The 27,500-nt window shown below is 39.3% G+C and overlaps 1 protein-coding gene across 3 annotated transcripts in view; it reads right to left on the reverse strand.

Annotated features, from left to right (window-relative positions):
- The window catches only part of LOC105703882 (dentin sialophosphoprotein), a 123,358-nt gene that overhangs the window by 10,039 nt on the left and 85,819 nt on the right, over positions 1-27,500 (reverse strand). For 2 of the 3 annotated variants that reach the window (XM_012432626.2, XM_012432624.2), the window contains 2 exons: positions 27,312-27,347; positions 26,599-26,655 (listed from right to left, as the gene is read on the reverse strand). In XM_012432626.2, the coding sequence (XP_012288049.1) occupies positions 26,599-26,655; positions 27,312-27,347 (93 nt within the window). The remainder of the gene's footprint in view (positions 1-26,598; positions 26,656-27,311; positions 27,348-27,500) is intronic. The other variant, XM_012432625.2, reaches the window with a different exon arrangement.

Below are 27,500 nucleotides of genomic sequence, written 5' to 3' on the forward strand. Positions count from 1 at the left end.
TCGACAAAAGGATCGAGGCCCACGCGTGGATCGCCCACGGTGGACTCGATATAGCAGAGTCCTTGCTTAGTAATCAGGCTTCCTCTTTCCTCGCTCGCGCGATTCGCCTTTGCCGGTCCATATTCCCACATGTGCTCGACACTTTCTTTGACCGAATCCTCGATGCGTTCGCTCAAGTGAACCATCGCGCTTCCAGGGCCGTAGAAATGTACAAATAAGGAGTTCTCATCCGTCCACCTCGTTACAACACTATGCAGTTTCTACATTTTAGATCCAAATTCTTTACCAATCTTCTTACAAAATTCACGATTAGTTGCAAACGAAACACGGTTATTACTAAAAAAAAAGCGTCAATCCACCTTCATCTAACTTATTCATCTCTCGCGTAAACGCAGCACAACGGCGGCCGTAAAAATCCGTCAATTAAATTTCCAACACAGGACGTCATATTAAATTTCCTGAAATTTAATTGACCAGTCCTTATCATTATACTTGTGATTACTGTTAGACATGTGCGAAGGCCTTAAAATGATTAGACCGCTTTCTGAACTTTGCTCATCCGTTTACTTTCTGCCACCATGTCCGAACGAGCTCCCTCTTTCGTTAAAAGAATGTCCCTTTCTTTGAAACACCTAATTTCCGAACTCGCGATATACCCGGGGTACAAGTGCAACTAGTGACGTTTACCGATGTAAAAGTGCAAGAGCACAGCATTTGCGCCTATGCGCGTCCATGCGCGCCAATGCGCGCCACCTGCGCGATCTGTCCGTTCTAGCCGGATATGCGCGAATACGTAGGCACCGCCGGAAATTGCAGAATGGAGGACTTTTTCTCCCTTTCTCTTTCCCTCTCGTGTGTAATCCCCTACCGTGCTCCATTCCGCTCGACTCTGAAAGTCGTTTGGACGCTTTGCGAATGCGCGAGCAGTGAAAGGACGAGGATGCGTAAAGCGAATCGCCGCGACCGAGTTAAACCGAGGATCTCTCCGCGGTCGTTTGCTCCCCTCAATGAAAATCCCCGCAGACCAGATAGTTAAATCTAATTCAATGCAAATGTTCTTGATAAAAGGCGGAAGTCTGCGGCCGAGTTGCATTCACCAAGTATGGGGGATTAGGGTAATTAATTCGCGTCTAAAATCGAGATCGGAAGAGTAACAGGTACACTGGGAGACATCAATGCCCTCCCGTCCTGCACAGGCGATGCCGTATCTGCAGGGGAGGCATTGATGTCCGCCATTGTACAAGTTCATTGATTGTCAATAAAATAAATAAACTATTAAATGGGTAACAGGTACACTGGGAGACATCAATGCCCTCCCGTCCTGCACAGGCGATGCCGTATCTGCAAGGGAGGCATCCATGTCCGCCATTGTACACGTTCATTGATTGCCAATAAAATAAATAAACTATTAAATGACTAATAAGTAATTAAGTAGATGTAGCTAGGGATTTAAAGTTGTTAAAAGGTGACCCGATACTTTATTCTGAAAATATATAGGAGTATGCACCAAATGTAATTTCGTTGGTGGAAGAACGGTAAGGACCGAACAATGCTCAATCGAGACAGGTGATTAAGTCCTATCTGACCTTGCCGAAGGGAAATAAGTTCATTTATTCTGTTGGGACCTTTGCTGTACATGAATAGGGTGCACGTTACTACCGGGTAATGGAATTAAAGTTGAGGGCATGTTCGAAAGGAGACTTGTTACCAAGAATATAATCTAACGTTGTTATCATATAGTGGATATCTCTTCCTGGATAGGTTAGGATTTTGTTTGGGACAATTAACATTTGGTATCGAATTCTACTCAAGGCTGCTAATTAGTCGTAGTATTTTTGTCGACTAGCAAATTATATAATATTTCTGACGAATTGGTTACAATTCTACCAATTAATAAAAAGGTTTTGGTTCCGATGAAGTATAAATCTATCCGGCACTTTTACTGGATGGATTTATACAATTATTTTACATTCAAGGAAGATCTGCAATTACAATCTAGTCAAAAAATTTGGTTACACGGGAACTGCGATTTACCTTAATGTTAATAGAACTCAATAAGTATATTGCGAGTACCAGGGTAACTATCGACCAAACATCTTAGAGCGATAAGTTGGACATTCAACGAAGCTTTTACTCCAATGAAGTTAATTTAATGGAATAGACAAGATGAGTTTTGAAGGACTTTTCCGATTCAGCAACCTATTTCATTTTGGTAACTACATTGATTTTTAACCAAAATATTTGGTTCTTATAGGACACCGATTTGACACGCAGGTCACCTAAATTAGTAATTTTAATAAAATGGACCTTTAAACTTAGCTCTTATTACTTAATTACATTATTTCGGTTGAATAGACTGGGAAATATTCGTACTAATTTTCTGCTCAGTTTTTCAAGCGGCGAAGTATTGAACCAAATTTATTTGCTTAACAAAAAAAATCGTTCAATCTAATCTGCATCGGCATGGTACTTTTTATTGTAGCTCATTTCTTTCACAACGTTTTTTACACAATTAAAATCTGCTGTTATCCCTAAGAATCTCAATTATAAAAATAGAATACAAACGGAAAAATCGTTGGATGAAACTATAAACTATATTGCTTCAAAGAACCATTTTCATTCAAAGATGCATTTATTGTTTAAGAGTTTATGAACACGAAAGACGAAAAAAATGGGTGGGTGACTTCTATGCGGATTCGAAGCGGTACATATTTTTTTATTTTCTCTTTCAATGGCAATATTTAACTGAGAGAATAACGCGCTAACACTAGCGATTACGTTTACGCAAGTTGTCTCAATACTAACTCACAATCATGAATATAAATAGTAATTAACTGTGAAAAAAATAAAATATTTGTTTCATTTTTCGTTACGTTCCCATATCTTAATGGGCGGACTTATATTACCGTGACACGAGCTGCAAACGATATTACTAAAAAACCAAAGAAAAAAAAAAATGTTACACTTTTTGGTCTTACAAATCCTTCCAATGAATTGGATTTACTTTACCGTAGTTAAAGAAGTTACGTATAAAAAAAAAATGCTTTTCAGGAAATGTACGCGCGTGTGTTGACGAAGTTGATAAAATAAAGTCTAAAAAAAAGAAAAAAAAATGATGAAGAAAGTTACGGGATGCAAGAGCGTTAATGAACCGTACTGCTTAAGGTGAAGTGAAAACCCCCTTCAAATCAGTCGATTCGAATACAACACTTTTTTTTAAGGGTATTAGACCAAACTGTCCGAAACTTTGATCATCTAAGAATTGTCCTGACACATTCAAAATTTGGATTTTTGGAAAACATTTTTTAACTCAGCCCTGACCAGACCCAAAATGGCGTCGAGCTCTCATATTTCGATCAATATATAATTATCGAAGGCTCTGATATGAGAATCGAAAGGGACAGGACAATTTTACGACAATTTAGAACACTCTGATAGTCGACAAACTCGCATTTGAACGGGATAAGGGCAAAAAAAGTGTTGTATGCGCTTCTATGCTAAAACGATGAGAATACGAGGTCTCGGAGTGAAAATTTAATTGACCTGGAAATCACAGATGGCGCAGAGTGTCCCTCTGCAGTCAATTAGGGCCGCAGAAAGCATAAATCCAGAGGATTTCTGGGGTTTTATTTCGATTTCTTTATAATTATTGTACGAAAACGACAGGTGGAATATGCCATTTGGTACAGTACCCAATTCAATTCGACACAGCTGTCAATATAAAAACGAACGTAGGCATTTAGAAAATCTTCTTTATCGACGTCGATCAAGTTCCTCGACGTGTTTCACTTCACCTTAAACGAGTCAATTTCAAGGATCTGTACAGAAGCATGCAGCTCTTCACGAAAGACACATCCAACCTTCGCTTTTCCAGTCGTCGAACGCGAAGTCGTAAGTCGCAAAGCGAGACAGTTTGCGTATGTGGTGTTGGTTTTCCTAAGTGCGTAGTTTCTTCAAGTGGGCTCTCGCCAATCGTCACGGCTGAAACCCAAGTGTCGGGGGCGCGTTCCTCCGACTCCTCCACGAGCGCGGAACAACGCGAATCTCGTCCTCGGAAACACGAGCAAGGTCTGGTTTCCGGTTCGAGTCGACCCTTTCTCTCGCTTCCTCGATACCGGAAACCAGCGGTCGCGTCTGCAAGGCCGCCGGTGGCCTCCGTGAAAACTCGTTTACGCCATAAGAGGTCTAATTCGAGCCACACGCCACTCGCTCTCGCATTAATTCTCTATACGCGGAAATAAGCAGCTACGTAATGTCGACTAGGCCGAGCGGCCATCACGGAAATCGGATCAAATAATTTCCTAATGATACGGCGATAATTTCATTTTTGCCGGTTTAGTTTCTCGACTTAAGGTGTTATGAAATGGGTCATTCTCTCTACATATGTGCCCATAATTATGAAAGTGGTCTAAGTCAAAATTAAAAAAAAAATGAGTTTATCAGTTATTTCACGCCATATTATTTCAAACGAAATTAATTCAATGTAATTTCGAAACAAAAAATATATGACTTAGACCACTTTCATAATTATGGGCACATATATACGTATCGAAACGTCAAAATATTTGTAAAATTTCTCTTCAAACTGGGTGCACAAAATTAATTGAAATCTCAGCACGCGATTATGGGGACCCCAAGGAAGAACGCGATTCTTACTAAATTTAATCTTTACAGATGGTTATCCGTAATCCTTATAAATATTTATATGAAATCGTTACACACATTCATCTGTAATCTTTATGGATTTAAGTAACAAAATATCTCCCGTAACGCAAACCGATATAATCTGCTGTCCCTATTTCAATAGATAAAATCTGTACATTTTACACATTTTTCTGTAAGTTTAATAGATCTCTTTCTCCGTGTAAAGGATCGAATCGATGGGATTCAAATATTGGCGAGAAATTCGTTAAAGTTAGCGCCCTATGACGATGAGAGCTATGGCCAGACGGCGAATGGCCTATCGGTCCATTTATCGATCTCTTTATCCGTCGATCTATTATCAGATCGAGTGCAGTCATCGGTCACGAGTAATGATCGGATAGAACGAGCATGATTTCTAACGGATCGGTCGTCCGAATAGATTAAGGTGAAGTGAAATACGTCGAGGAACTTGATCGACATCTATAAAGATTTTTCTAAATGTCTACGTTGCCGACGTTCATTTTTATATTGACAGCTGTGTCGAATTATATTGGATATTGTACCAAATGGCATACTCCACCTGACGTTTTCGTACAATAAATATCAAGAAATCGAAGTAAAACTCCAAAAATCCTCTGAATTCATGCTTCCTGGGGCCCTAATTGACTGCAGAGGGACCCCCTGCGCCATCTGTGATTTCCAGGTCAATTAAATTTTCAATCTGAGACCTCGTATTACCATCGTTTTGGCATAGAAGCGCATACAACACTTTTTTTGCCTTTATCCCGTTCAAATGTGAGTTTATCGATAACCAGAGTGTTCTAAATTGTCGTAAAATTGTCCTGACCCTTTCGATTCTCATATCAGAGCCTTCGATAATTGTATATCGATCGAAATATGAGAGCTCGACGCCATTTTGGTTCTGATCTGGACTAAGTTAAACAATTTTTTCCATAAATCCAAATTTCGAATGCGTCAGGACAATTCTTAGATGATCAGGAGTGATGTGTCAAAGTTTCGGACAGTTTGATCTAATACCCTTAAAAAAAAGTGTTGTATTCGAATCGACTGATTTGAAGGGGGTTTCACTTCACTTAAGGTCGCGCGATGAATAACGTGGCCCTTAGCAGTACCATCGCAAGGACTACACGGGATGCCTCTTTCAATGAGAGCATACTTTGAGGTAAAAGAAAAATTTCTTTAGTCGAAAGGTAAAGAGTAAAATTAGACAATGGAATGCAATCGAGAATGCGCCTTCCATTCTGGGCGAATTTACGGGTCCGATATACGGTGAAAGCCTTCGGTAGTTTGCGGCGCGTTCAATGCGATCGTTGCCATATTTGATATCGAAACGATTACGGCAGTGCCACACTGCCTACGATAATACCGCTGCGATAATAGTTACGACCAGCAAATCGATCGCCGTGAGGGGGGGAAGGTTCGGGGATTCTTGGGGTAGTGAATCGTGCCTACAAAATTGATCGGTTGATTTTCGGTAACACCCCGATAAAGAGATATACGGCATCGATGGGAAAATAAAATCAAATGGAGATTGGTTGCTACTTGAAATATGAATTCCAAGATGTGCGGTTATCACATCTTTAGATTGGAGTACCTATACGCAGAATAAAAACCTGTATCAAGAATTACAAGAAGTGTTTCTTTCAAACTTTCAAACGACTAGCATGACAAAAAGGAAAGGAGGGGTTTACTTTTTGTTGGAAACAAGTGAGCTTTAAAAATTTTAATTTTTCAACACTTAAAGTAGCTTGGTAGAGGTTGCGAAACGCTTCATAAATATTCGAAGGAAGTTTGGCGAGTTTTACCCATTAAGGTAGCACACGGTATGGTAAGGTACGACATTGATATTTCAAGCAACGATAAGAAATGAAGATTGTGCTTTACTTAAGTGGCATCTGAGGGGCTAATCGCTTATGAAACTTTCCTCCAAACTGGGCGTACCGAAGTGTTTTCAATTTTACAACGTGAATACGGAAGCCGAATAAGGAAGGTCTTAAGGTGAAGTGAAATACGCCGAGGAACTTGATGGACGTCGATAAAGAACATTTTTCTAAATGCCTACGTTGTCGATGTTCGTTTTTATATTGACAGCTGTGTCGAATCATATTGGGTATTGTACCAAATGGCATATTCCACCTGTCGTTTTCGTACAATAATTATAAAGAAATCGAAGTAAAACCCCAGAAATCCTCTGGATTTATGCTTTCCGGGGCCCTAATTGACTGCAGAGGGACACTCTGGACCATCTGTGATTTCCAGGTCAATTAAATTTTTACTCCGAGATCTCGTATCCCCATAGTTTTAGCATAGAAGCGCATACAACACTTTTTTTGCCTTTATCCCGTTCAAATGCGAGTTTATCGACTACCAGAGTGTTCTAAATTGTCGTAAAATTGTCCTGACCCTTTCGATTCTCATATCAGAGCCTTCGATAATTGTATATTGATCGAAATATGAGAGCTCGACGCCATTTTGGTTCTGGTCTGGGCTGAGTTAAAAAATTTTGTTAAAAAAACCAAATTTTGAATGTATCAGGACAATTCTTAGATGATCAGAAGTTAAGTGTCAAACTTTCAGACAGTTTGTTCTAATACCCATAAAAAATAGTGTTGTATTCGAATCGACTGATTTGAAGGGGGTTTCACTTCACCTTAACACACGTGAAATTAACTCTTTGTACGAATAAAAAAAATGTTTATAAAGAAATCTCTTAAAAATGAGATTTCATGGTTGTTGGGATCTTCCTCAGAGCCTCCGTATTCACGTGGTAAAATTTTCAACCATTCGGTACATCCAATTTGAACCACAGCTTTTCCTTACGAGTTGATTGGACCTAATTGAGCTGCGGCCTTTTGCCTCAGATTCCAGAACGTGGGTAGGGCCGTAACTCCTAGGATCAAATTGCTGCGCGGTACGGTGGACTAAGTAGATTCAGAAAGTCCCTATTTCTCGATGCAACGAAATGACCGACGCAATGGCACCGTGAAGGTATGCGCAAACACGCACCTCTGCGCATCGCAATCTGTGGTTTGCGCAGGGGCCATCGCGATACGCACGAGAAGCGTCGAGGCTCGACGGGGAGATTTATAGAATTCCGTAGCGGTTCCGCAGGATCGCGCGGAAATCGCACGTCCGTGTCGGCATGGGAGAGCAAAGTGACGATGGAACTCTGACGGGGTTCGAATGGAAGCTAATGCCTTAAAGTAAAACACTGTAAAAAATCAATATATGTTGTTCAATGTACCAAGCAATACTGAAGCTAATTTTTTAAAGTAAAGTAATATAAAGATGATCCGTGATCTGGATCTGAGATATATAAAATTCCGCAGTGGTTCCGCAGGATCGCGCGGAAATCGCACGTCCGTGTCGGCATGGGGAGCAAAGTGACGATGGAACTCTGACGGGGTTCGAATGGAAGCTAATGCCTTAAAGTAAAATACTGTAAAAATCGATGTCGTTCAATGTACCAAGCAATACAGAAACTAATTTTTAAAAGTAAAGTAATATAAAGATGATTCGTGATCTAGATCGGAGATTTATAAAATTCCGCAGTGGTTCCGCAGGATCGCGCGGAAATCGCACGTCCGTGTCGGCATGGGGAGCAAAGTGACGATGGAACTCTGATGGGGTTGGAATGGAAGCCAATGCCTTAAAGTAAAATACTGTAAAAATCGATATGTTGTTCAATGTACCAAGCAATACAGAAACTAATATTTTAAAGAAGCCTCGACGGGGAGATTTATAGAATTCCGTAGCGGTTCCGCAGGATCGCGCGAAAATCGCACGTCCGTGTCGGCATGGGAGAGCAAAGTGACGATGGAACTCCGACGGGGTTGGAATGGAAGCTAATGCCTTAAAGTAAAATACTGTAAAAATCGATATGTTGTTCAATGTATGTAGTAAATATAAAAAATCAGTTGTAATTATGTTCTAACGGTTATATCTAGCCCATAATTGTGGAGAAAGCGTTAGTACGTTTGCCGAAATATCTTCTTTTAAATAAGTATTCAGTAAGATATTGCGTAAAATAATGATCGCAGATACCATAACGAGGAATATTTTCTCGCATGTCTCTCCATAATCTTTGTACATTTTGCGTATGAACTCCACTTTCAGAATCCACAAAATTACGTGTATGGTTTATTGTCGTATGTTCAGAGTCTTTAAATGTACACTTAATTGCGAACGTGTACGTTTAACTCATAAAAATTATTTTCTTAATAAATTTTTAACCCTTTGTCCTCCAAATTATTGAGATGTCAGTTGCTGATGTGGAGTCACACACGACAGAGGAGGGCAAAGAGTTAACTAACAACGAACGACGGTTAAAACCTTTCAGTAGGTCACTCAGAAGGGTGACTGACAACATATGTCAAGGTCAAGGTCAAGGTCAACGGAGGTGGGTCCCCCTAAACCCTAATTTTACCCAAAGCAATTATGGTAAGAAAAAAGATATCCTACAAGCCCTTAACCGTTTTAAGATAAAACTTTGTATCGGAACTTTTCACCACCCTTTGGATGAGCATATTTATAACTAATATAGTTATATTAATTGCATATAGGGTGGGGAAAATTTGATTTTAAAACGTTTAAACGCTTGAGCGGGAACCTCACCATATTCTACACGCGGCAAGAACTTCTGGAAAAGTTTAGAGACGGAAGATACCTCTCTATCTACCTTCCTTCGGACACCCCCACCCTTATATATCTCCTTTAATTCTATAAGCTGTATGGTGTCTGTAATCGGTCGGTAAAACAAACACGTGTCGTCTAATTCGCGGGAAAAGTCTCGGCTGGACGCGCGTTCCGTGGCATGGGTACATTAAACGATCCGCGGAAACGGAAACTCTGAGGAAGGAAGAGGCATGCTAATTCCGATTGTCGTGGGCCCAACAGTCCTGTCGTATATCGCGTCTGGATCGACTCGGTCTGATTACCGACTGAAGGTAACGCGAGCGGCGTCCGTTGATCTAGGAGATCCAGACGGAGATCTCGGAACTCCTGCGAGGACGACTTCATCACTCGCACGCTTCTCCCTCGATTCTTTCATCCCTGAAATCATCACTTTCCCTCTTTACGTTCCACAGTTTTCTCCTTTTGCTCGGTCTTTTCCTAGTAGGACAAAATATTTCTCCTATATTTTCTATATATTTAACGAATATCCTACATTTTGGAAATATTTACCAGACATTTGAAATATTTGCCAAACGTTTACTTTAGAATATTATCCCGATAATATTTATATAATATTACCTCCATGTGTTTTCATCACATTTTCCTACAAGATATACAAAACATTTCGTTTCATTTTAATACAAGTATTTTTTAAATATTATCTGCCGAATACATTGTAAACGTTTTAAAAATGTTTAAAATCAAAATCACACGTTTTGCTCCCATAATGAAATAGCGGAACGAAAATATTAGAAATATTTCTCGTGCTTTTTGATACCAAATGACGTGTCCGATAATAGCCGTGAAGAAAAAAAATGTATTTTTATTACATGTTCATAAATTAAAAAATATAACTTCTATATATGTTTATAAATTATTGAAACTAAATATGAGATTTGAGATTTTCAACAAATATTTCAGATAACTTCGAATGAAATCTACAAGAAATCTTAAAAAAATCTGTCGCTTGAGATATTTAACAAATATTTCAGATAACTTCGAATGATATCTACAAGAAATCTTAAAAAAAAATCTGTCGCTTGAGATATTTAACAAAGATTACAAAGAAATATTTAGAAATTATTCTATGTTACCGGGGTTACATATGTTAAAGAGAATTAACCACAATTGACTTATCTCGGTCTAATGGAAGACGTAATCGAAGGAATCCAATTCCATCGAAAACTCCTTAAACATTAAAACGGCATTATAATTCAATAAAAACATCTTTTGTCAAGAAGTTACTGACGAGGTTGAATACGTACGTGGGAAATCTACCAAGACTTATCGTTAGGAAATGAAGAAACCACATGAAGAAATTGGAGCACCAGGCTCATGTTTTTTTTATAACTTATCTGGTTTATCTTTGCGGTTCGGGAATCGGGTATAAAGAAATCTTTAGATATTTAACGACCAGACTTCTTGTTAATTTCGATCGACAGACTGTCTTTTAGCGCAAGAATTTAATGGTCGACGTGTAAGGATCGAATGCATGAGCTCGACTGTACATTATGTTTATGTCTCGTTAAATGTTATTTATTTGTTCAGGATATTTATCAGAGCACGTCACAAGGATACCGGCCCCGGGTAGAAGGAGCATTTCATCATTTCGTATTAGATATGTGTATGTCGTTATATAACCCTAACCTACGGAGGTTTGACCGTTAAACGCAAATTTTCTCTTCAATCTTGCTCACCAGAACTGCCAAGAGCTTAAAGGAATTCTAACAGTACTGACAATCAGAGTTGGAACGTCGGAAGCGATCGGGATGGCAATTCGCATCTACCACGATGAATTTTCTGACAGTAAACTAGAAATATTTTTCCATGAAATATTAAGGTAAAGTGAAACACGTCGAGGAATTTGATCGACGTCAATAAAGAAGATTTTTCTAAATGCCTACGTTGCCGACGTTCGTTTGTATATTGACAGCTAGGTCGAATTGTATTGGGTATTGTACCAAATGGCATATTCCACCTGTCGTTTTCGTACAATAAATATCAAGAAATCGAAGTAAAACTCCAGAAATCCTCTGAGTTCATGCTTTCTGGGGCCCTAATTCACTGCAGAAGGGCACCCTGCGCCATCTGTGATTTCCAGGTCAATTAAATTTTCACTCCGATACCTCGTATTCCCATCGATTTAGCATACAAGCGCATACAACACTTTTTTTGCCTTTATCCCGTTGAAATGCGAGTTTATCGGTTACCAGAGTGTTCTAAATTGTCGTAAAATTGTTCTGACCCTTTAGTTTCTCATACCAGAACCTTCGATAATTGTATATTGATCGAAATATGAGAGCTCGACGCCATTTTGGATCTGGTCAGGGCTGAGTTAAAAAATGTTTTCCAAAAATCCAAATTTTTAATGTGTCAGGACAATTCTTAGATAATCAAAGTTTTGGACAATTTGGGCTAATACCCTTAAAAAAAAGTGTTGTATTCGAATCGACTGATTTAAAGGGGGTTTCACTTCACCTTAAAACAATAGACATTCTTCCGCAAACATTTAATCAGGAGAAAGGCATTATGAAGGAACAATATAAATCACTAATAACTCTACTCCACTTTTTTATCGTTCTGTTTCTCTATTTATGAATGCGTTGACGCGACCGGAAGTTAGATCACGTCAGAGTCCGGAGATTATTTACGCTTTCCAGCGGGAATCCACGATCCGATTATTTTGAACTCTGTTTACTAGTCCAGAGAATATATTACTAGAGTATCAAAAGGCAGATCAGTTAAATGAGGGAATACGTTCCTGAGTACAGATTGACAATCTATACTTGCAGATATTTTTAGGTCCAGGTATAGTATGATAGCAAACATTTAACAAGGCCTTTCCGTGTACAATTAATAGTTCCGGAGGAAGAAAATTTAACAAATATAATCTTCTGTGTAAAGGTAGTTGTAAATTTGGAAATCATCCCTTTTAATTTAACCGAACCTCAACTTTGCTCCACAATTCGGTACAATTTATTCCTAGAAAATTAACTCAACAAAAATATCATTTAATAAGGTCTGTAGAACCGCGCCAAGACCACTTTAAACTTTCCTTTCCTTTTAAACAGTTCATATCATTTTCTAATCACTATATCGTTTGAATTTTTAATTATTCCAATGAGAGACTGATTTTTCTACGATCAATCTTGGAGTTGTCTATGCTCCGTATAAAGTATTAAAGCATCGTACTCAAGTACTTTTAAATATCGATTATTTAAGATTTTTCAAGCAAGCTGATGTAACCAGCACGTAATAATCGTGTAATAGTAATGCAATAGCCCCTTTGCATGGTTCTAAAGGAATTGACACAAATAATTGTTTCAAACACAATTTCCACATTGAGAATTTTGGCAAAACACACAAAAGCTCCCTTGTAAAAAATGTATTCGATTTAGACTTGTTCAAAAATGTTCAACAAAACCGTGTACATAACTTACGCGCCGCGTTTTTATGTAAAAAAAAAAGCAGTCTTTGTAATGTCACTTTTGTTTGAAATTTAATGTAATAGATATGGGATCGAAACCCAGTGGATGGTAAAACAGAAACTGAACAAACTTTAGTCAAATTCGAATCGAACCAGATGCGAGGTTTAGTCGCAAATCGCGGAAAGGGGACTAATCGGCTGAGTAGTCCGAAAAAAAGGAACTCGTGGGCGAGTCGTCGACCAGAAAGGAAAGGGAAGTGCCATTAAGCGAACCATTGAGGAGTCTAAGCTAACTGAAACCACAATTTCGAAAAAGTGGACATTTTCCGAAAAATAACCTCAAAAGGAAACAAGAAGGTCGGAGAATTTAGTAAGACACGCAACAACTATCTACGTCAGTAACTCCACAAATGGGAGGGTATTCAGTAGACACGAATCCAGGGTCGATAGTACAAAATATAGTTCTTCCCAATTTGTCAAGGTCAAATGTTCGAAACACGCTAAAGGGTTCACAGATTACTTCCCTTTAAATTCAGATTTTAAACAGTAGAATATAAGCATAGACTTCGTAATTTATGATATTCAGAAATGAGGGGTATGGGGCCGAATCGCACCTATCTAACCGATAACGCCTGATAGCTGATTTAACCGTCCACTACTACGTCCAATTAAAAATTTAATTAACAAATTTTTATAACATCTGTTTAAACTGTTTACAGGATTTCCTTATGGGGATACCTACAAGATTCGAACACTTCTCTCTAAATATCCCCACTCGCTTCATAGGAATGCTCATTAATTTTTAGGAAGTAAACATTTTTCCAATAAAGAGTTGCATCTAGATTGTTCCTCCGGTGAAAGGTAAACGAACAAGGGGTGATTGCGTTTTGAATAACCGCGACACCGAAATCTATAGATCGGTCTCGATCGAGGATTTGTAATAGCGCGTTCCACGTTTCGAACGGCCGTACCTAATTTAAAAAATGTTTCACTAGACAGACGTTAAAATTAGAATCGGGTAGAACTAAGTAAAACCGAGGTTGAGCCGCGAACCGCAGAACGGAGACTGATCGGCAAGCGACCGTGTGCGGGAAACCTCGCAGGTGAGTCGCAAAAGGGAGGGGAGGACAGGTGCAGCCGGGGGGAAGGTTCGCAGGGGTCGAACCAGGTGGAATCGAGGAACAAACGACAAGACCGACAAGCATTTGACGATAATTAATCCTATCCCGAAAGAATGCGTCACATTCTAAGAACAAGGAAAGGAATTAATCACTTATCAAAGGTATTAATAAGTGACTGATAACTTTGATTGTACAAATACGCGTTCCTTTAATCGTCATTTTCCTTCGCCAGACTACGGACTACATTTAAAACTCCACATAAATATAAAGTTCTTAACGGGGAGGAAAAACATTTTTAATAAATAATAGGTCAGCAACGAACACCCCAAAATCTTGATTACATGCTGCGAAATTGACATGTAATTAAGGTGAAGTGAAACACGTCGAGGAACTTGATCGACGTCGATAAAGATGATTTTTCTAAATGCCTACGTTGCCAACGTTCGTTTTTATATTGACAGCTGGGTATTGTATTGTGTTCTGTATGGAGATTCTGGGTATTCTGTATTGGGTATTGTACCAAATGGCATATTCCACCTGTCGTTTTCGTACAATAATTGTAAAGAAATCGAAGTAAAACCCCAGAAATCCTCTGGATTTATGCTTTCTGGCACCCTAATTGACTGCAGAGGGACACCCTGCGAAATCTGTGATTTCCAGGTCAATTAAATTTTCACTCTGAGACCTCGTATTCCCATCGTTCTAGCATAGAAGCGTATACAACACTTTTTTTGCCTTTATCCCGTTGAAATGTGAGTTTATCGGATACCAGAGTGTTCTAAATTGTCGTAAAGTTGTCCTGACCCTTTAGTTTCGACAGCCGTATCGAATTATATTGGATATTGAACTAAATGGCATATTCCACCTGTCGTTTTCGTACAATAATTGTAAAGAAATCGAAGTAAAACCCCAGAAATCCTCTGGATTTATGCTTTCTGGGGCCCTAATTGACTGCAGAGGGACTGTGATTTCCAGGTCAATTAAATTTTCACTCCGAGACCTCCTATTCCCATCGTTTTAGCATAGAAGCGCGTACAACACTTTTTTTGCCTTTATCCCGTTCAAATGCGAGTTTGTCGACTACCAGAGTGTTCTAAATTGTCGTAAAATTGTCCTGTCCCTTTCGCTTCTCATATCAGAGCCTTCGATAATTGTATATCCATCGAAATATGAGAGCTGGACGCCATTTTGATTCTAGTCTGGGCTGAGTTAAACAATTTAAAAAAAAAATCCAAATTTTGAATGTGTCAGGACAATTCTTAGATGATCAGAAGTTAAGTGTCAAAGTTTCGGACAGTTTGGTCTAATACCCATAAAAAAAAGTGTTGTATTCGAATCGACTGATTTGAAGGGGGTTTCACTTTACCTTAACACACGTGAAATAAACTCTTTGTACGATTATGAAAAATGTTTATAAAGAAATCTCTTAAAAATGAGATTTCATGGTTGTTGGGATCTTCCTTAGAGCCTCCGTATTCACGTGGTAAAAGTTTCAACCATTCGGTACATAAAAAAAAAAATTACTCGTGGGAAATATGTTGATTATACGCGTTGAAGAATTCGAAAGGGCATTTTCAACGGCGGTTCAATTGGTCGAATATCAAAGCCGAGCACGGTAGAAACTTTGCGTTTGCAAATTGCAGAAGGAGACTGTACTCCGAGCCACTGAACCGAATCCTCGAGTCTAGGAGCTTGGCGAACGGTGAAACCGAAGGTGAATCGAGGTTGAACCACGAGCCATGGAACGTGGAACGGCGACGGTTCCGTCGAGCGATCGCGTGCAGAGATCGTCTTGGACGAGTCGCGAATTGCAAGGAGAACGCCATAAATAAAGGAACCTCGAACCTCTCGCGGAACCAGGGAACCTAAGAACCACGGAACCGCCAACGATAACGGTGTGTCTTTGACTATTCGTGCTTGCCAGCTGTTTCCAAAGGCCAAGAGGACTCGACAGTCTCCGCTTTGCCTTCTCCTAGGAGTCGAGCGACATTAACGTCGCGCGTAATTCCCCGCAAGACTCTGTTATCGTAAAGCCTTAACTTAAAATAAATAGGGGCCATTCAACGGGTTATGCCATTCATCGGCATGATGAAAGAGGAAACCGTGAAGGTCGTATCGAGGATTTAATGAAAAATGATTAAAGCCAATTAGATTATAATTTAACTTTCATTAAGATCGCAGGGAATTGGATGAAAATTCAACTTTAACGAATCTTAACTTAAAATAAATAGAGGCCATTCAACGAGTTATGCCATTCATCAACATAATGAAAGAGGAAACCGTGAAGGACGTATCGAGGATTTAATGAAAAATCATTAAAGCCAATTAGATTATAATTTAACTTTTATTAAGACCGCAGGGAATTGGATGAAAATTCAACTTTAGCGAACCTTAACTTAAAATAAAGCCTTAACTTAAAATAAATAGAGGCCATTCAACGGGTTATGCCATTCATCAACATAATGAAAGAGGAAACCGTGAAGGTCGTATCGAGGATTTAATGAAAAATGATTAAAGCCAATTAGATTATAATTTAACTTTCATTAAGATCGCAGGGAATTGGATGGAAATTCAACTTTAATGAACATAAAACCTCCAGCTTATTAGGAAAAATAGTCGGATACGCGTTGGTTAGTTTATTCGGTGCATATCACCCTGAAAAAGTTTTTCCAAAATACCCAATGTGAGTATAGACTTTTCTTGTAAAGTATCTGGTGCACTTTGCGAAATTGTACATCCTATGCAAGATTGGCTTTTTATTGTAGCTAGGAACTTGATCGACGTCGATAAAGAAGACTTTCCTAAATGCCTACGTTGCCAACGTTGGTTTTTATATTGACAGCTGTGTCGAATTATATTGGGTATTGTACCAAATGGCGTACTCCACCTGTCGTTTTCGTACAATCAATATCAAGAAATCGAAGTAAAACTCCAGAAATCCTCTGGATTCATGCTTTCTGGGGCCCTAATTGACTGCAGAAGGCCCCCCTGCGCCATCTGTGATTTCCAGGTCAATTAAATTTTCACTCCGCGACCTCGTATACCCATCGTTTTAGCATAGAAGCGCATACACCACTTTTTTTGCCCTTATCCCGTTCAAATGCGAGTTTATCCATTACCAGAGTGTTCTAAATTGTCGTAAAATTGTCCTGACCCTTTCGCTTCTCATATCAGAGCCTTCGATAATTGTACATCGATCGAAATATGAGAGCTCGACGCCATTTTGGTTCTGATCGGGGCTGAGTTAAACAATTTTTCCAAAAATCCAAATTTTGAATGTGTCAGGACAATTCTTAGATGATCAGGAGTGACGTGTCAAAGTTTCGAACAGTTTGGTCTGTACCCTTAAAAAAAAGTGTTGTATTCGAATCGACTGATTTGAAGGGGGTTTCACTTCACCTAAAAGGATGCAGGACCCATTTACATAATGCCACAGGGTTATATGATTGGTCGAGTGTGTCCAAATGCCTAATTTACGAAATGTATGTGTTCCTTTGAAATTACTACCGTTTTGAATGGTTTAAAATCTGTTAGTTTGGTCAGGCACTGGTTACAGTACTTGCGGTAGTATATTTAACTTAACCAATGAGGACTAGCGAGTGGAATTGTTTTTCCACGGTTATTCCCATTGGGTCAGAAAGTGCTCGGAAGGTTTTTAGACTCGATGCTTGCGCAAAGTTGAAGGAACCTTCCTAGGAATCCGGCTTTCGTGGGAAATAATATCACTGGAACACGAATATTACGTTTCGTTCCGGTTTACAGCCCAAGACTTGAGTCTGGCGGTACATATTTTCTTATGCACAAGTGTTATACAAATGTGCCGTGCCCAAAACAAAAGCACCTCTATTTCTCCCAGATAATTCCCCTAATTCTCTTGGACAAAGTCACTCTTAGTCATCATATACAAGGATCAGAATATTAATCTTTATTCCACGGAAACGAGTTCCATCCTCACGGGTAATGAAAAATGAAAAACCACTTTTGTTTATCATCTTAATTTTCACGGTAATGATCAAATGTTTCGGCTAAAAACCATTATGAATCATATTCAGCTCTGGCCAGTGCAAGAGGCCGTTTTGGCTGGAAAATTGCAGCCGTCATTAATTCCGCGTTTGAATTTAATTACTAAAATACATTATCAGACGTTAAGCGTTATCTTTAACCGCGCTTTTCAGCAGGAAACTTTTATTTAATTAAACAACGGCTATTGTAATTGTGCATGAATCGGCAGAAAGAAGAGTAAACCGAAAGTTTAGATCAGGCGAGCCTAAATTCAGACTCGAAATCATCTGACTTTCTATCTTTTTCCCGAGCGTTTTCTTCTCATTAGTAGAACACCGATTGGTGAAGATATTCAAATTATTGACTCTGATACTTTTAGCACTGAGAACGTACCCCATCAAAGAGAAATGCAAGTCTTAATTATTCGCTGCGTAACAAGTCTTTATAATTATCTATTCGCCCCGTCATACGCACCATTAATCTTAGAATTTTAACATAATAAGGATTCACCAGTTTATACGATGTTGAATATGCAAAGGTTTTAAATTTTAACTATACTTTTTATATTCATGGGCCTAAGTGGTACTGCAAATACTACAAAGTAAAAAATGATAACGTTTCTTCGTTAATAATTGATTGGAGAAAGAGTTTTTCTTTTCTTCTACCTTTTTACTTTTTCCGTAAATAGATAAGATATAATTTTGCACTAACGCGTATCTACTACGCATAATGTACTTAGAAACAATGTTACTCACGGTAGGCATTCGTGTATCGGTCGATGATACGAGATTCGAGGAATGAGACACCGAACAATAAATGTCATGCAAATACCAAGCAGGTTCACGAGACTGAGAAACCTAAAGGCACATGCGGAAATGTCAAGTGTCTTAAGCCGATCAAACTTGATTCTATGACCACTGGATAATACTGAAAATAATGTTTCGAAGTATTGCAGACACCTTATACTTGGAGTAATCTCAGGTCTTCTAGACCGCCTAATCTGTACTCCAACAAAAAAAAAACTTTCGCGATAACAATATATGCCGATGATAAAAGCAATAACGAACAGAATTAACGGAGTCGATTTAAGGTGAAGTGACACCTTCCTCAAATCAATCTATTCGAATACAACAGTTTTTTCTAAGGGTATTAGACCAAAATATCCGAAAATTTGACACATCACTCCTGATCATCTAAGAATTGTCCTGACGCATTCAAAATTTGGATTTTTGGAAAAATTGTTTCACTCAGCCCAGATCAGAACCAAAATGGCGTCGAGCTCTCATATTTCGATCGATATACAATTATCGAAGGCTCTGATATGAGAAACGAAAGGGTCAGGGCAATTTTACGACAATTTAGAACACTCTGGTAATCGATAAACTCGCATTTGAACGGGATAAAGGCAAAAAAAGTGTTGTATGCGCTTCTATGCTAAAACGATGGGAATAGGAGGTCTCGGAGTGAAAATTTAATTGACCTGGAAATCACAGATGGCGCAGGGGATCTTTCTGCAGTCAATTAGGGCACCAGAAAGCATGAATGCTGAGGATTTTTGGAGTTTTACTTCGATTTCTTGATAATTATTGTACGAAAACGACAGGTGGAGTATGTCATTTGGTACAATATCCAATATAATTCGATACGGTTGTCGAAACTAAAGGGTCAGGACAATTTTACGACAATTTAGAACATTCTGGTAATCGATAAACTCGCATTTGAACGGGATAAGGGCAAAAAAAGTGTTGTATGCGCTTGTATGCTAAAACGATGGGAATACGAGGTCTAGGAGTGAAAATTTAATTGACCTGGAAATCACAGATGGCGCAGGGGATCTTTCTGCAGTCAATTAGGGCACCAGAAAGCATGAATGCTGAGGATTTTTGGAGTTTTACTTCGATTTCTTGATAATTATTGTGCGAAAATGACAGGTGGAGTATGCCATTTGGTACAATACCCAATATAGTTGAACACAGCTGTCAATATGAAAACGAACGTCGGCAACGTAGGCATTTAGAAAAATCTTGTTTATCGACGTCGATCAAGTTCCTCGACGTGTTTCACTTCACCTTAACTGGACGCTGAAGTAGGAGTTCTAAACATTACCCACGAAATAAAGGAGTTGATAAAACGCGAATAAAGTCTTTCATAAACTTGCGATAAGGACTCGAGAATATTTAATCTACCCATATGTGACGCGTTCACTTCGTTCGTGCCGCATATGGGACGCATGATAAAACGTAGAATTGGACGCAAGACAGGTAAGTGACAGGTGAAAATGACTTGTAAGTAAAACATCAGCTTTCCTAATTTCTTTGAGGACTTCAGAATTTCTCCCTTCTCTTGGATGAACGAGAAAACTGACTCGTCATACAGTAAAACGTGGCGTTGAATTTCTAATTATTAGAAAAATGTAAAACTTGTGGTGACGTAGAAAATTGTACAATAAGATCGATACTAATAAAAAGTAATTAAATCATTAAATATGTTGTTAGTGCTCGGATCGTTCCATGTCATTACTTCTCGAAAGAGAAATTCAATCAGAGATATTGAATTGCGTCGTTCAACGACAAAGACAAATTAATTTTAAAGTAATTCTATTAGAGGTACTCATAAGTAATCAATTATTTTGAAAGAGGTGTTTTAGACGTCAAAAAAATGTATTACTTATGAGTACACCTAATATTTCCTAAAAATCGAGTTTTTTTAGTATTTAGCAATACTTAACACATAATGATATTTTTAGCTATTCGATATATAATTTACAACTGGGTGACATACACGAAATGTTCTAATTTACAGACGCCGTATAGATGATCTATTTCAAAGGTGGTAATGATTTAATGGAACACGTGATATCAATTGGTGTTCCACTTTAAAGGATTCTCTTACACTTATATTCCCACTTTATTGATAATAGTAAAGCTGCGTTTAGCATAATTGAACGCAATCGGTTCAGCACTGATAATGTTTTAAGAGAGTTCTTTGGTTGCACAAATGATTTCTCGCTCGAACGACTTCGCCGAGACGTGCCTTAGTGGACGACTCTTTATGTAATGGATGCTGAAACTCAACGGAAGTGCCGTAAGCTCGACAAGATTGGCCCAAAATTCGAACAATACGCTCGGCGAGCTGAAATAATGGTTCCAATTGCGAAATGATTCCATCTCGTTGTAAGGCTTGTTTTACGCGTGCTAAATAACACTGCTCGGGTATAGACATATGTCCGATATGTATGTACACTGGCGGACATGAATGCCCTTCCATCATACACTAGCAGCAGAATATTCGTAAGAAAGGCATTTATGTCCGCCAATGTACATAGGATAGCAACGTTCACGCGGATGTCCAGCGAATAAACATCGGATAGACGTAATATGAGACTTATATAATAAGTTCTTATATAATAAGAAAATAATTATATAATAATGTTGTCTAAAAAAAAAAAAAAAAACAAGAAACAACCATCATAAACTAAGGGTGTTCTTCACGCAGTCACAGCACCGATAGGGGTTCGTTCGCTAGAAAAGTAAATTATGAAAGTACTTCGTACTGTTATGTAAAAACATTCATGGTAAAGAAGAATTCCTTTCGCTTAATTACGAATACCTAGCCCCTGAAGTACCATCTGGAAACAACCAGTAGAACTCGCAATGAGAAATGCTACTGATTCTCACAGTCGATAAAGTCCTACTTGGCCGACACTGTCTGTTTTACCAACTGAACTTCCGAGAACTACGTTACCAGTATATGTTCTTACTAAGCCGGTATGTTACAGGACACTTACCGACAAAACTAATCAAGGAATTAGAGTTCTATAATTCACGTTCCCTTGCCACTCATTGAAGATTTAATAAATAGCATTTGTTATCATTCAATTACTGTTCTTGAGTTTCCTGGTAAAAACTTTATATCTATCATTGGATACATTTATATAAGATGTTTAAATTTATTCTAGTTAATCATAATTAATAAACGAAGAATGTCATTACCCGTAAATTTTAATTTTGAAATCAAATCTTTGCTTGTGTCGAATTTAAACGTAACAAACTCAATCGATAACGAAAAGTTACCGAACATTGATATTCAATTTACAATATCGAATGTTTATAAGATAATAATAAAAATTTAGTTTCTACAATCGAGCCGCGATTATCCTATGATTTTCAAATTTGTTGTCATTGCATCGAATTACTTTTTAAAGGTCCATTTACACATGTCCGATCTGGCTCCGGTTTGTACAGGGACGAACATAAAATGCCTTCCATAGAGAATGGCACCGCCAATGTAAATGGCGGATGTATACATGTCTGTACAAACCGGAACTGCATCCGAGACGGATTGGGTGTGTATAAAAGGACTTTCAGTCTTCCTTTCATTCAATTTTTAGATGTTAAATCCTGCGTCAATTGTTACCCAATGTACGCATATCTTTAAGGTGACATGAAAGGGTCGTTCTATATATATAAAACCTCAAAATATTTACAAAACTTTTCTCCAAACTGGGTGCACCGAATCATTTGAAACGTTAACACGTTATTACAAAGGCCCTAAGGAAGAACGCCATGCTCGTAAAATTTCATCTTTCACAAAAAAAAATGTGATCTTAGTTCTAGTCTAGGCTAATTAAAAAAAAAAATTTGAAAAATGAAATTTCACGAGTATCGCGTTCTTACTTAGGGTCATTATGATCACGTGTCGAAGTTTCCAATGATTCGATGCACCCAGTTTGGAGAAAAGTTTTATAAATATTTTCACGATTTGATGTATATAACGACCGTTTGATATCACCTTAAGGGCTTATACCTTCGCAACGCTTCCCAGTAAAGCTAAAAGATTCATCTGAATTAGTAAATTGTGTTTTCTTTTCGTTAGCTTATCTGTAGGTGTTTTCATGTGTTGGGTAATTCAAATAAAATACGTGAAACAGTTGCGCGTCTAAACTCTTCAGAATGTTGACGAGTCTTTTCTCGGTAAAACAGTTTTAAACGTAATCCCTTCTCTGACCGATCGAATTATTCTGAAGTTACGGACATTAATGCACATTTAGCTCACGAGTATCAAAGCGAGGCGGAGCGTGGAGCGACAACATCGAGCGATGTGCCGATTCGCCTTACCAGACGTGTCGGGCCAAGTAACGGTAACACCATTTCACGGCTGTATCTCGTGCGCAGCCATTTCTTATCCACCCTCGCTATTTGAGGTATATTTTTAATTTCACCGACTTCTTTCGGTGGAGCCTCCCCTAGTAGCACAAAATATTTCTCCTATATTTTCTATATATTTAACGAATATCCTACATTTTGTAAATATTTACCAGACATTTGAAATATNTAACGTCAATCTAACGCCATTTGGGACGTGTAAAAGTTAACGACGGTGAATTAAACTCCGCATTTTCTGCATCACCCCTTTTAGATATCTATCGCGACAATGAACATCGGAAGGCAAAGAGATACAAGCGAAAAGATATCGCCGTTTCTTTAGCAAGAAAAGAGAGAAGCGATTTGCGCTGTTTCATCCGACTTGGTTCGACAACATCGTTTTTGAATTGATACAATTAATTGCATTGTATAAACTTTCATCGCTAACGTCAATCTAACGCCATTTGGGACGTGTAAAAGTTAACGACGGCGAATTAAACTCCGCATTTTCTGCATCACCCCTTTTAGATATCTATCGCAACAATGAACATCGGAAGGCGAAACGATATCGCCGTTTCTCTAGCAAGAAGAGAGAGAAGCGATTTGCGCCAAGTGGAGCACGAACGCGCGGGGAAGAGTCTTCGGTAAGGCGGCGAACGCGGCGCCAGGAGTGGCAAAGAAATCCCACCGGGAGTCATCGGAAGACGCCTGGAACAACGCTAACGGGACGTTGGCCAGCCGGAAATAATGACACGCCGCTCGAGTCCGAGGATCAACGGCGCGATCGTTCGGTGAGAACATTACGAAGATGAACACCGTGCGCTAACTTCGCGCCACTTCCACGAGCACCGCGCCCGCGACGTAAGCGGAACGCTTTTAACGTAGGAACTAGGCGAACGGAGAGTTTCGCGAGCAACAACCCTCTTCGATTATAGCCGGCACGTGTAAACGGCTGCACCGGTCCCCAACTTTAACGGCGATTACCCGGCAGAAGTCGAGGAACGCTGCCTGGGAACGCTCCGGACTTCTCGCGTCAGCTGAACCGTGGAAAATCCTCTCCCGTTTTGCCCGTAACGCGGACTTCCCTTTGCGGGAACCACGATGGGTGAAGGAACGGGAATCGGCAAGTTCAACGAGCGTTCCCTATTGTCGGCACTCTGGGTAGTTATTAATGCGCGCTCTCTTTGATAGAACAGCTGATCGCCGTTTTCGGCTTCAGCCACCTGTTGCTTGGTACCGCTTTAGCTCGCTACGGGACGCCACGGTGTTCGGATAGAAAGTTTTCATGGCTTGTTTACATTTCCTATGTCAAAGAAAGGTAAACATTGAGTATTTGACGTCTGACTATTTTGTTTAATAAACTGCGGATCTAACAAGGAAGGTATCTGAGGTGTCCCCCTTCGATTTCGTTCATTTTTAAATACGTTGTAGAGTACTAAAATCTAAGGGACCCGTGTTTTTTTTTATCGGCGGATAAACACTTTTAGGGGGTGAAATCAGGCTTCAAAGTTGGCCGTGCAAGGGGGTGAGTTGGCTGTTTCATATAGAAGCACTTTACCGATTTTCATGAAACAACCGTCAAAATGTAGGAAATGAGAATTATGAAACGTGCATTTGGAATTTTTCGAAAAAATTCATTTTTAAGGGGTGAGCCACCCCTTTGAATATTTCTTTTACCCCTTACGCGAGCAGTAATTGCTCTATCCAGATGAAACTTGGTTAATTTATAGACCAGAACAATACAAAAAAAGTTTCATTTGGATAGAACAATTACTGCTCGCGTAAGGGGTAAAAGAAGTATTCAAAGGGGTGACACCTCTTAAAAATGAATTTTTTCGAAAAATTCCAAATGCATGTTTCACAATTCTTCATTCCCTACATTTTGACGGTTGTTTCATGAAAATCGGTCGAGTGCTTCTATATGAAACAGCCAATTCACCCCCTTGCACGGCCAACCTTGAAGCCTGATTTCACCCCTTAAAAGTGTTTATCAGCCGATCAAAAAAAAACACGAGTCCCTTAGATTTTAGTCCTCTATAACATATTTAAAAATGAACAAAATCGGAGGGGGACACCTCAGGTACGTTTCTTGTAAGATTCTTTATTTTCTACTTGGAGGACGATGCGCCGAAAGAACGTCGGTTTATGAGTCTTTTTCTTTAACGCAAAAGATTCGTCGTTTTTTACTGCCTGCAATTTGAGGTCTGGTACATCAAAGGTCGCGCTTGTTTCAGTGTTTTTTGAAAAAGTAGCTATTTTTAACTGTTAAGTTTAGTACGTAACGTACATAAATTACCTAGGAGAGATGGTCATTATTTCTACATTTTTAGCTGAGGACATCGCTTAGCAAGCAACGTGGCATTTACGAATTGCGACAATGTCTCGCCGATTTCGTCTGCGAATTGATATCGATAGACCGCAACCGAGAATTATCTCGAATCGATTATGCGACGTTATCGCTTAATCGTTATCCGTGTTACTAAGATTTCGAGAAGGCCTGATGTTTCGTTAATAACATAGGTACTGCAGTTTAATTAACAAGAAAGGTCACTTTAGTACCCTGTCTCCGATTTTGTTCAATTTTTTAATATGGTAGAAAAAAGAAATCTAAGACCAGTATCTTTTCTTCAGCCGCTGAACGCGATATTAAGGTGATATAAAAGGGTCAACCTATATATATCTAGAAGGTCCAATCGTTCGTGAAATTATTCTCCGAATTGAATGTACCTTCATTTCAAATTTGACTAAATGAAAATGAAAGCCCTAAGGTTCCGAAACTCACGTAATTTCATTTCTCGTAGAAGAATTGATTTATTCATCATGGACTAGAACCAACATGGCGTCGGCCGTGTATTACGTTACTTTACCCGAATCCCTATCGGAACTTTAAGGTGAAGTGAAACACGTCGAGGAACTTGATCAACGTCGATTAAGATTTTTCTAAATGCGTACGTTGCCGACATTCGTTTTTATATTGACAGCTGTGTCGAATTACATTGAATATTGTACTAAATGGCATACTCCACCTGTCGTTTTCGTACAATAAATATCAAGAAATCGAAGTAAAACTCCAGAAATCCTCTGGATTCAAGCTTTCTGGGGCCCTAATTGACTGTAGAGGGACACCCTGCGCCATCTGTGATTTCCAGGTCAATTAAATTTTCACTCCGAGACCCCGTATTCCCATCGTTTTAGCATAGAAGCGCATACAACACTTTTTTGCCCTTATTCTGTTCAAATGCGAGTTTACCGATTACCAGAGTGTTCTAAATTGTCGTAAAATTGTCCTGACCCTTTCGATTCTCATATCAGAGTCTTCGATAATTGTATATTGATCGAAATATGAGAGCTCGACGCCATATTGGTTCTGGTCTGGGCTGAGTTAAAAAATTTTGTTAAAAAATCCAAATTTTGAATGTGTCAGGACAGTTCTTAGATGATCAGGAGTGATGTGTCAAAGTTTCGGACAGTTTGGTCTAATACCCTTTAAAAAAAGTGTTGTATTCGAATCGACTGATTTGAAGGGTGTTTCAGTCCCGTTCTTAAGGAATAGCCTGGTACTCACCTTAACTTGAGTCTCTTCGTGTACTCGCTCATGCTTGTCGAATCCAGCGAAGCGGTTCTGAAAGCATAGAGAAAACCGATGTTTACTACCGAGCCAACGAGGCAAATGGTCGTATATAGGAATCGGGAGAACAGTCGTGTACGCTCGTTTCAACCGATGAAGACATCTCATGCGAAGCGTGAAATGACCCTGAAGAGCCTTACCCCCATTTTTCAGTGGGCCGTGGTTTGAACGGCGTTAAAAATCCGCGGATGGCTCCTCGGTCAGGATCGGCCGTCACGTTTCATGACCCGGTTCACCGAGGCAAGCGAAAAGTCGACGAGTTAAAGGTACTTTGACGAACCGGTGGATTCTTTCGACGTCGTCGAGCAGGTCGTTCAATGCCGACCAGAACCCGGTAATTCAATTGCAAAAACCCCTCGCGTAAATCAACTCGAAGGCCCGAAATTCGGTCGTCCTCGGAGAGGGACGGTAAAACTAAATACATTTTCTGTTAAGTACACCACCACGTCCTCTCGGGTTCATTGCAGAGTGTTCGATTTGGATGGAGCACCGGTGCTCCTGAACATCGACGGTCGACTCATCTCCGATGAACTCGCGAACTGCGACTACCGTTTGCAACTAGGTCTCGGGGCGTAACCGGGAGAATCGTGGTCATTTACGTCGAGTGCTGAGGTTGGTTTTATGAAAGTGCTGCTCGAACGCTATCTCACCTCGGTGGTTTCCTGGTGATAACGCTCTCCGGTGGACTGCAACGCAAAAAGAGATCGTGACATCAGAGGCGGTGCTAGATAGAGCATCCAACAGGAATATGCACCGTAGATTTATGCAATCTAATAGTGGTGGGAATCTTTAGAGATACATTTAAAGGGGTCACCCAAGATATACAATGTTACGATAGA

Source organism: Orussus abietinus, unplaced genomic scaffold (assembly GCF_000612105.2).
Source record: "Orussus abietinus isolate OABI.00-Male unplaced genomic scaffold, Oabi_2.0 scaffold275, whole genome shotgun sequence".
Classification (NCBI taxonomy): Eukaryota; Metazoa; Arthropoda; class Insecta; order Hymenoptera; family Orussidae; genus Orussus; species Orussus abietinus.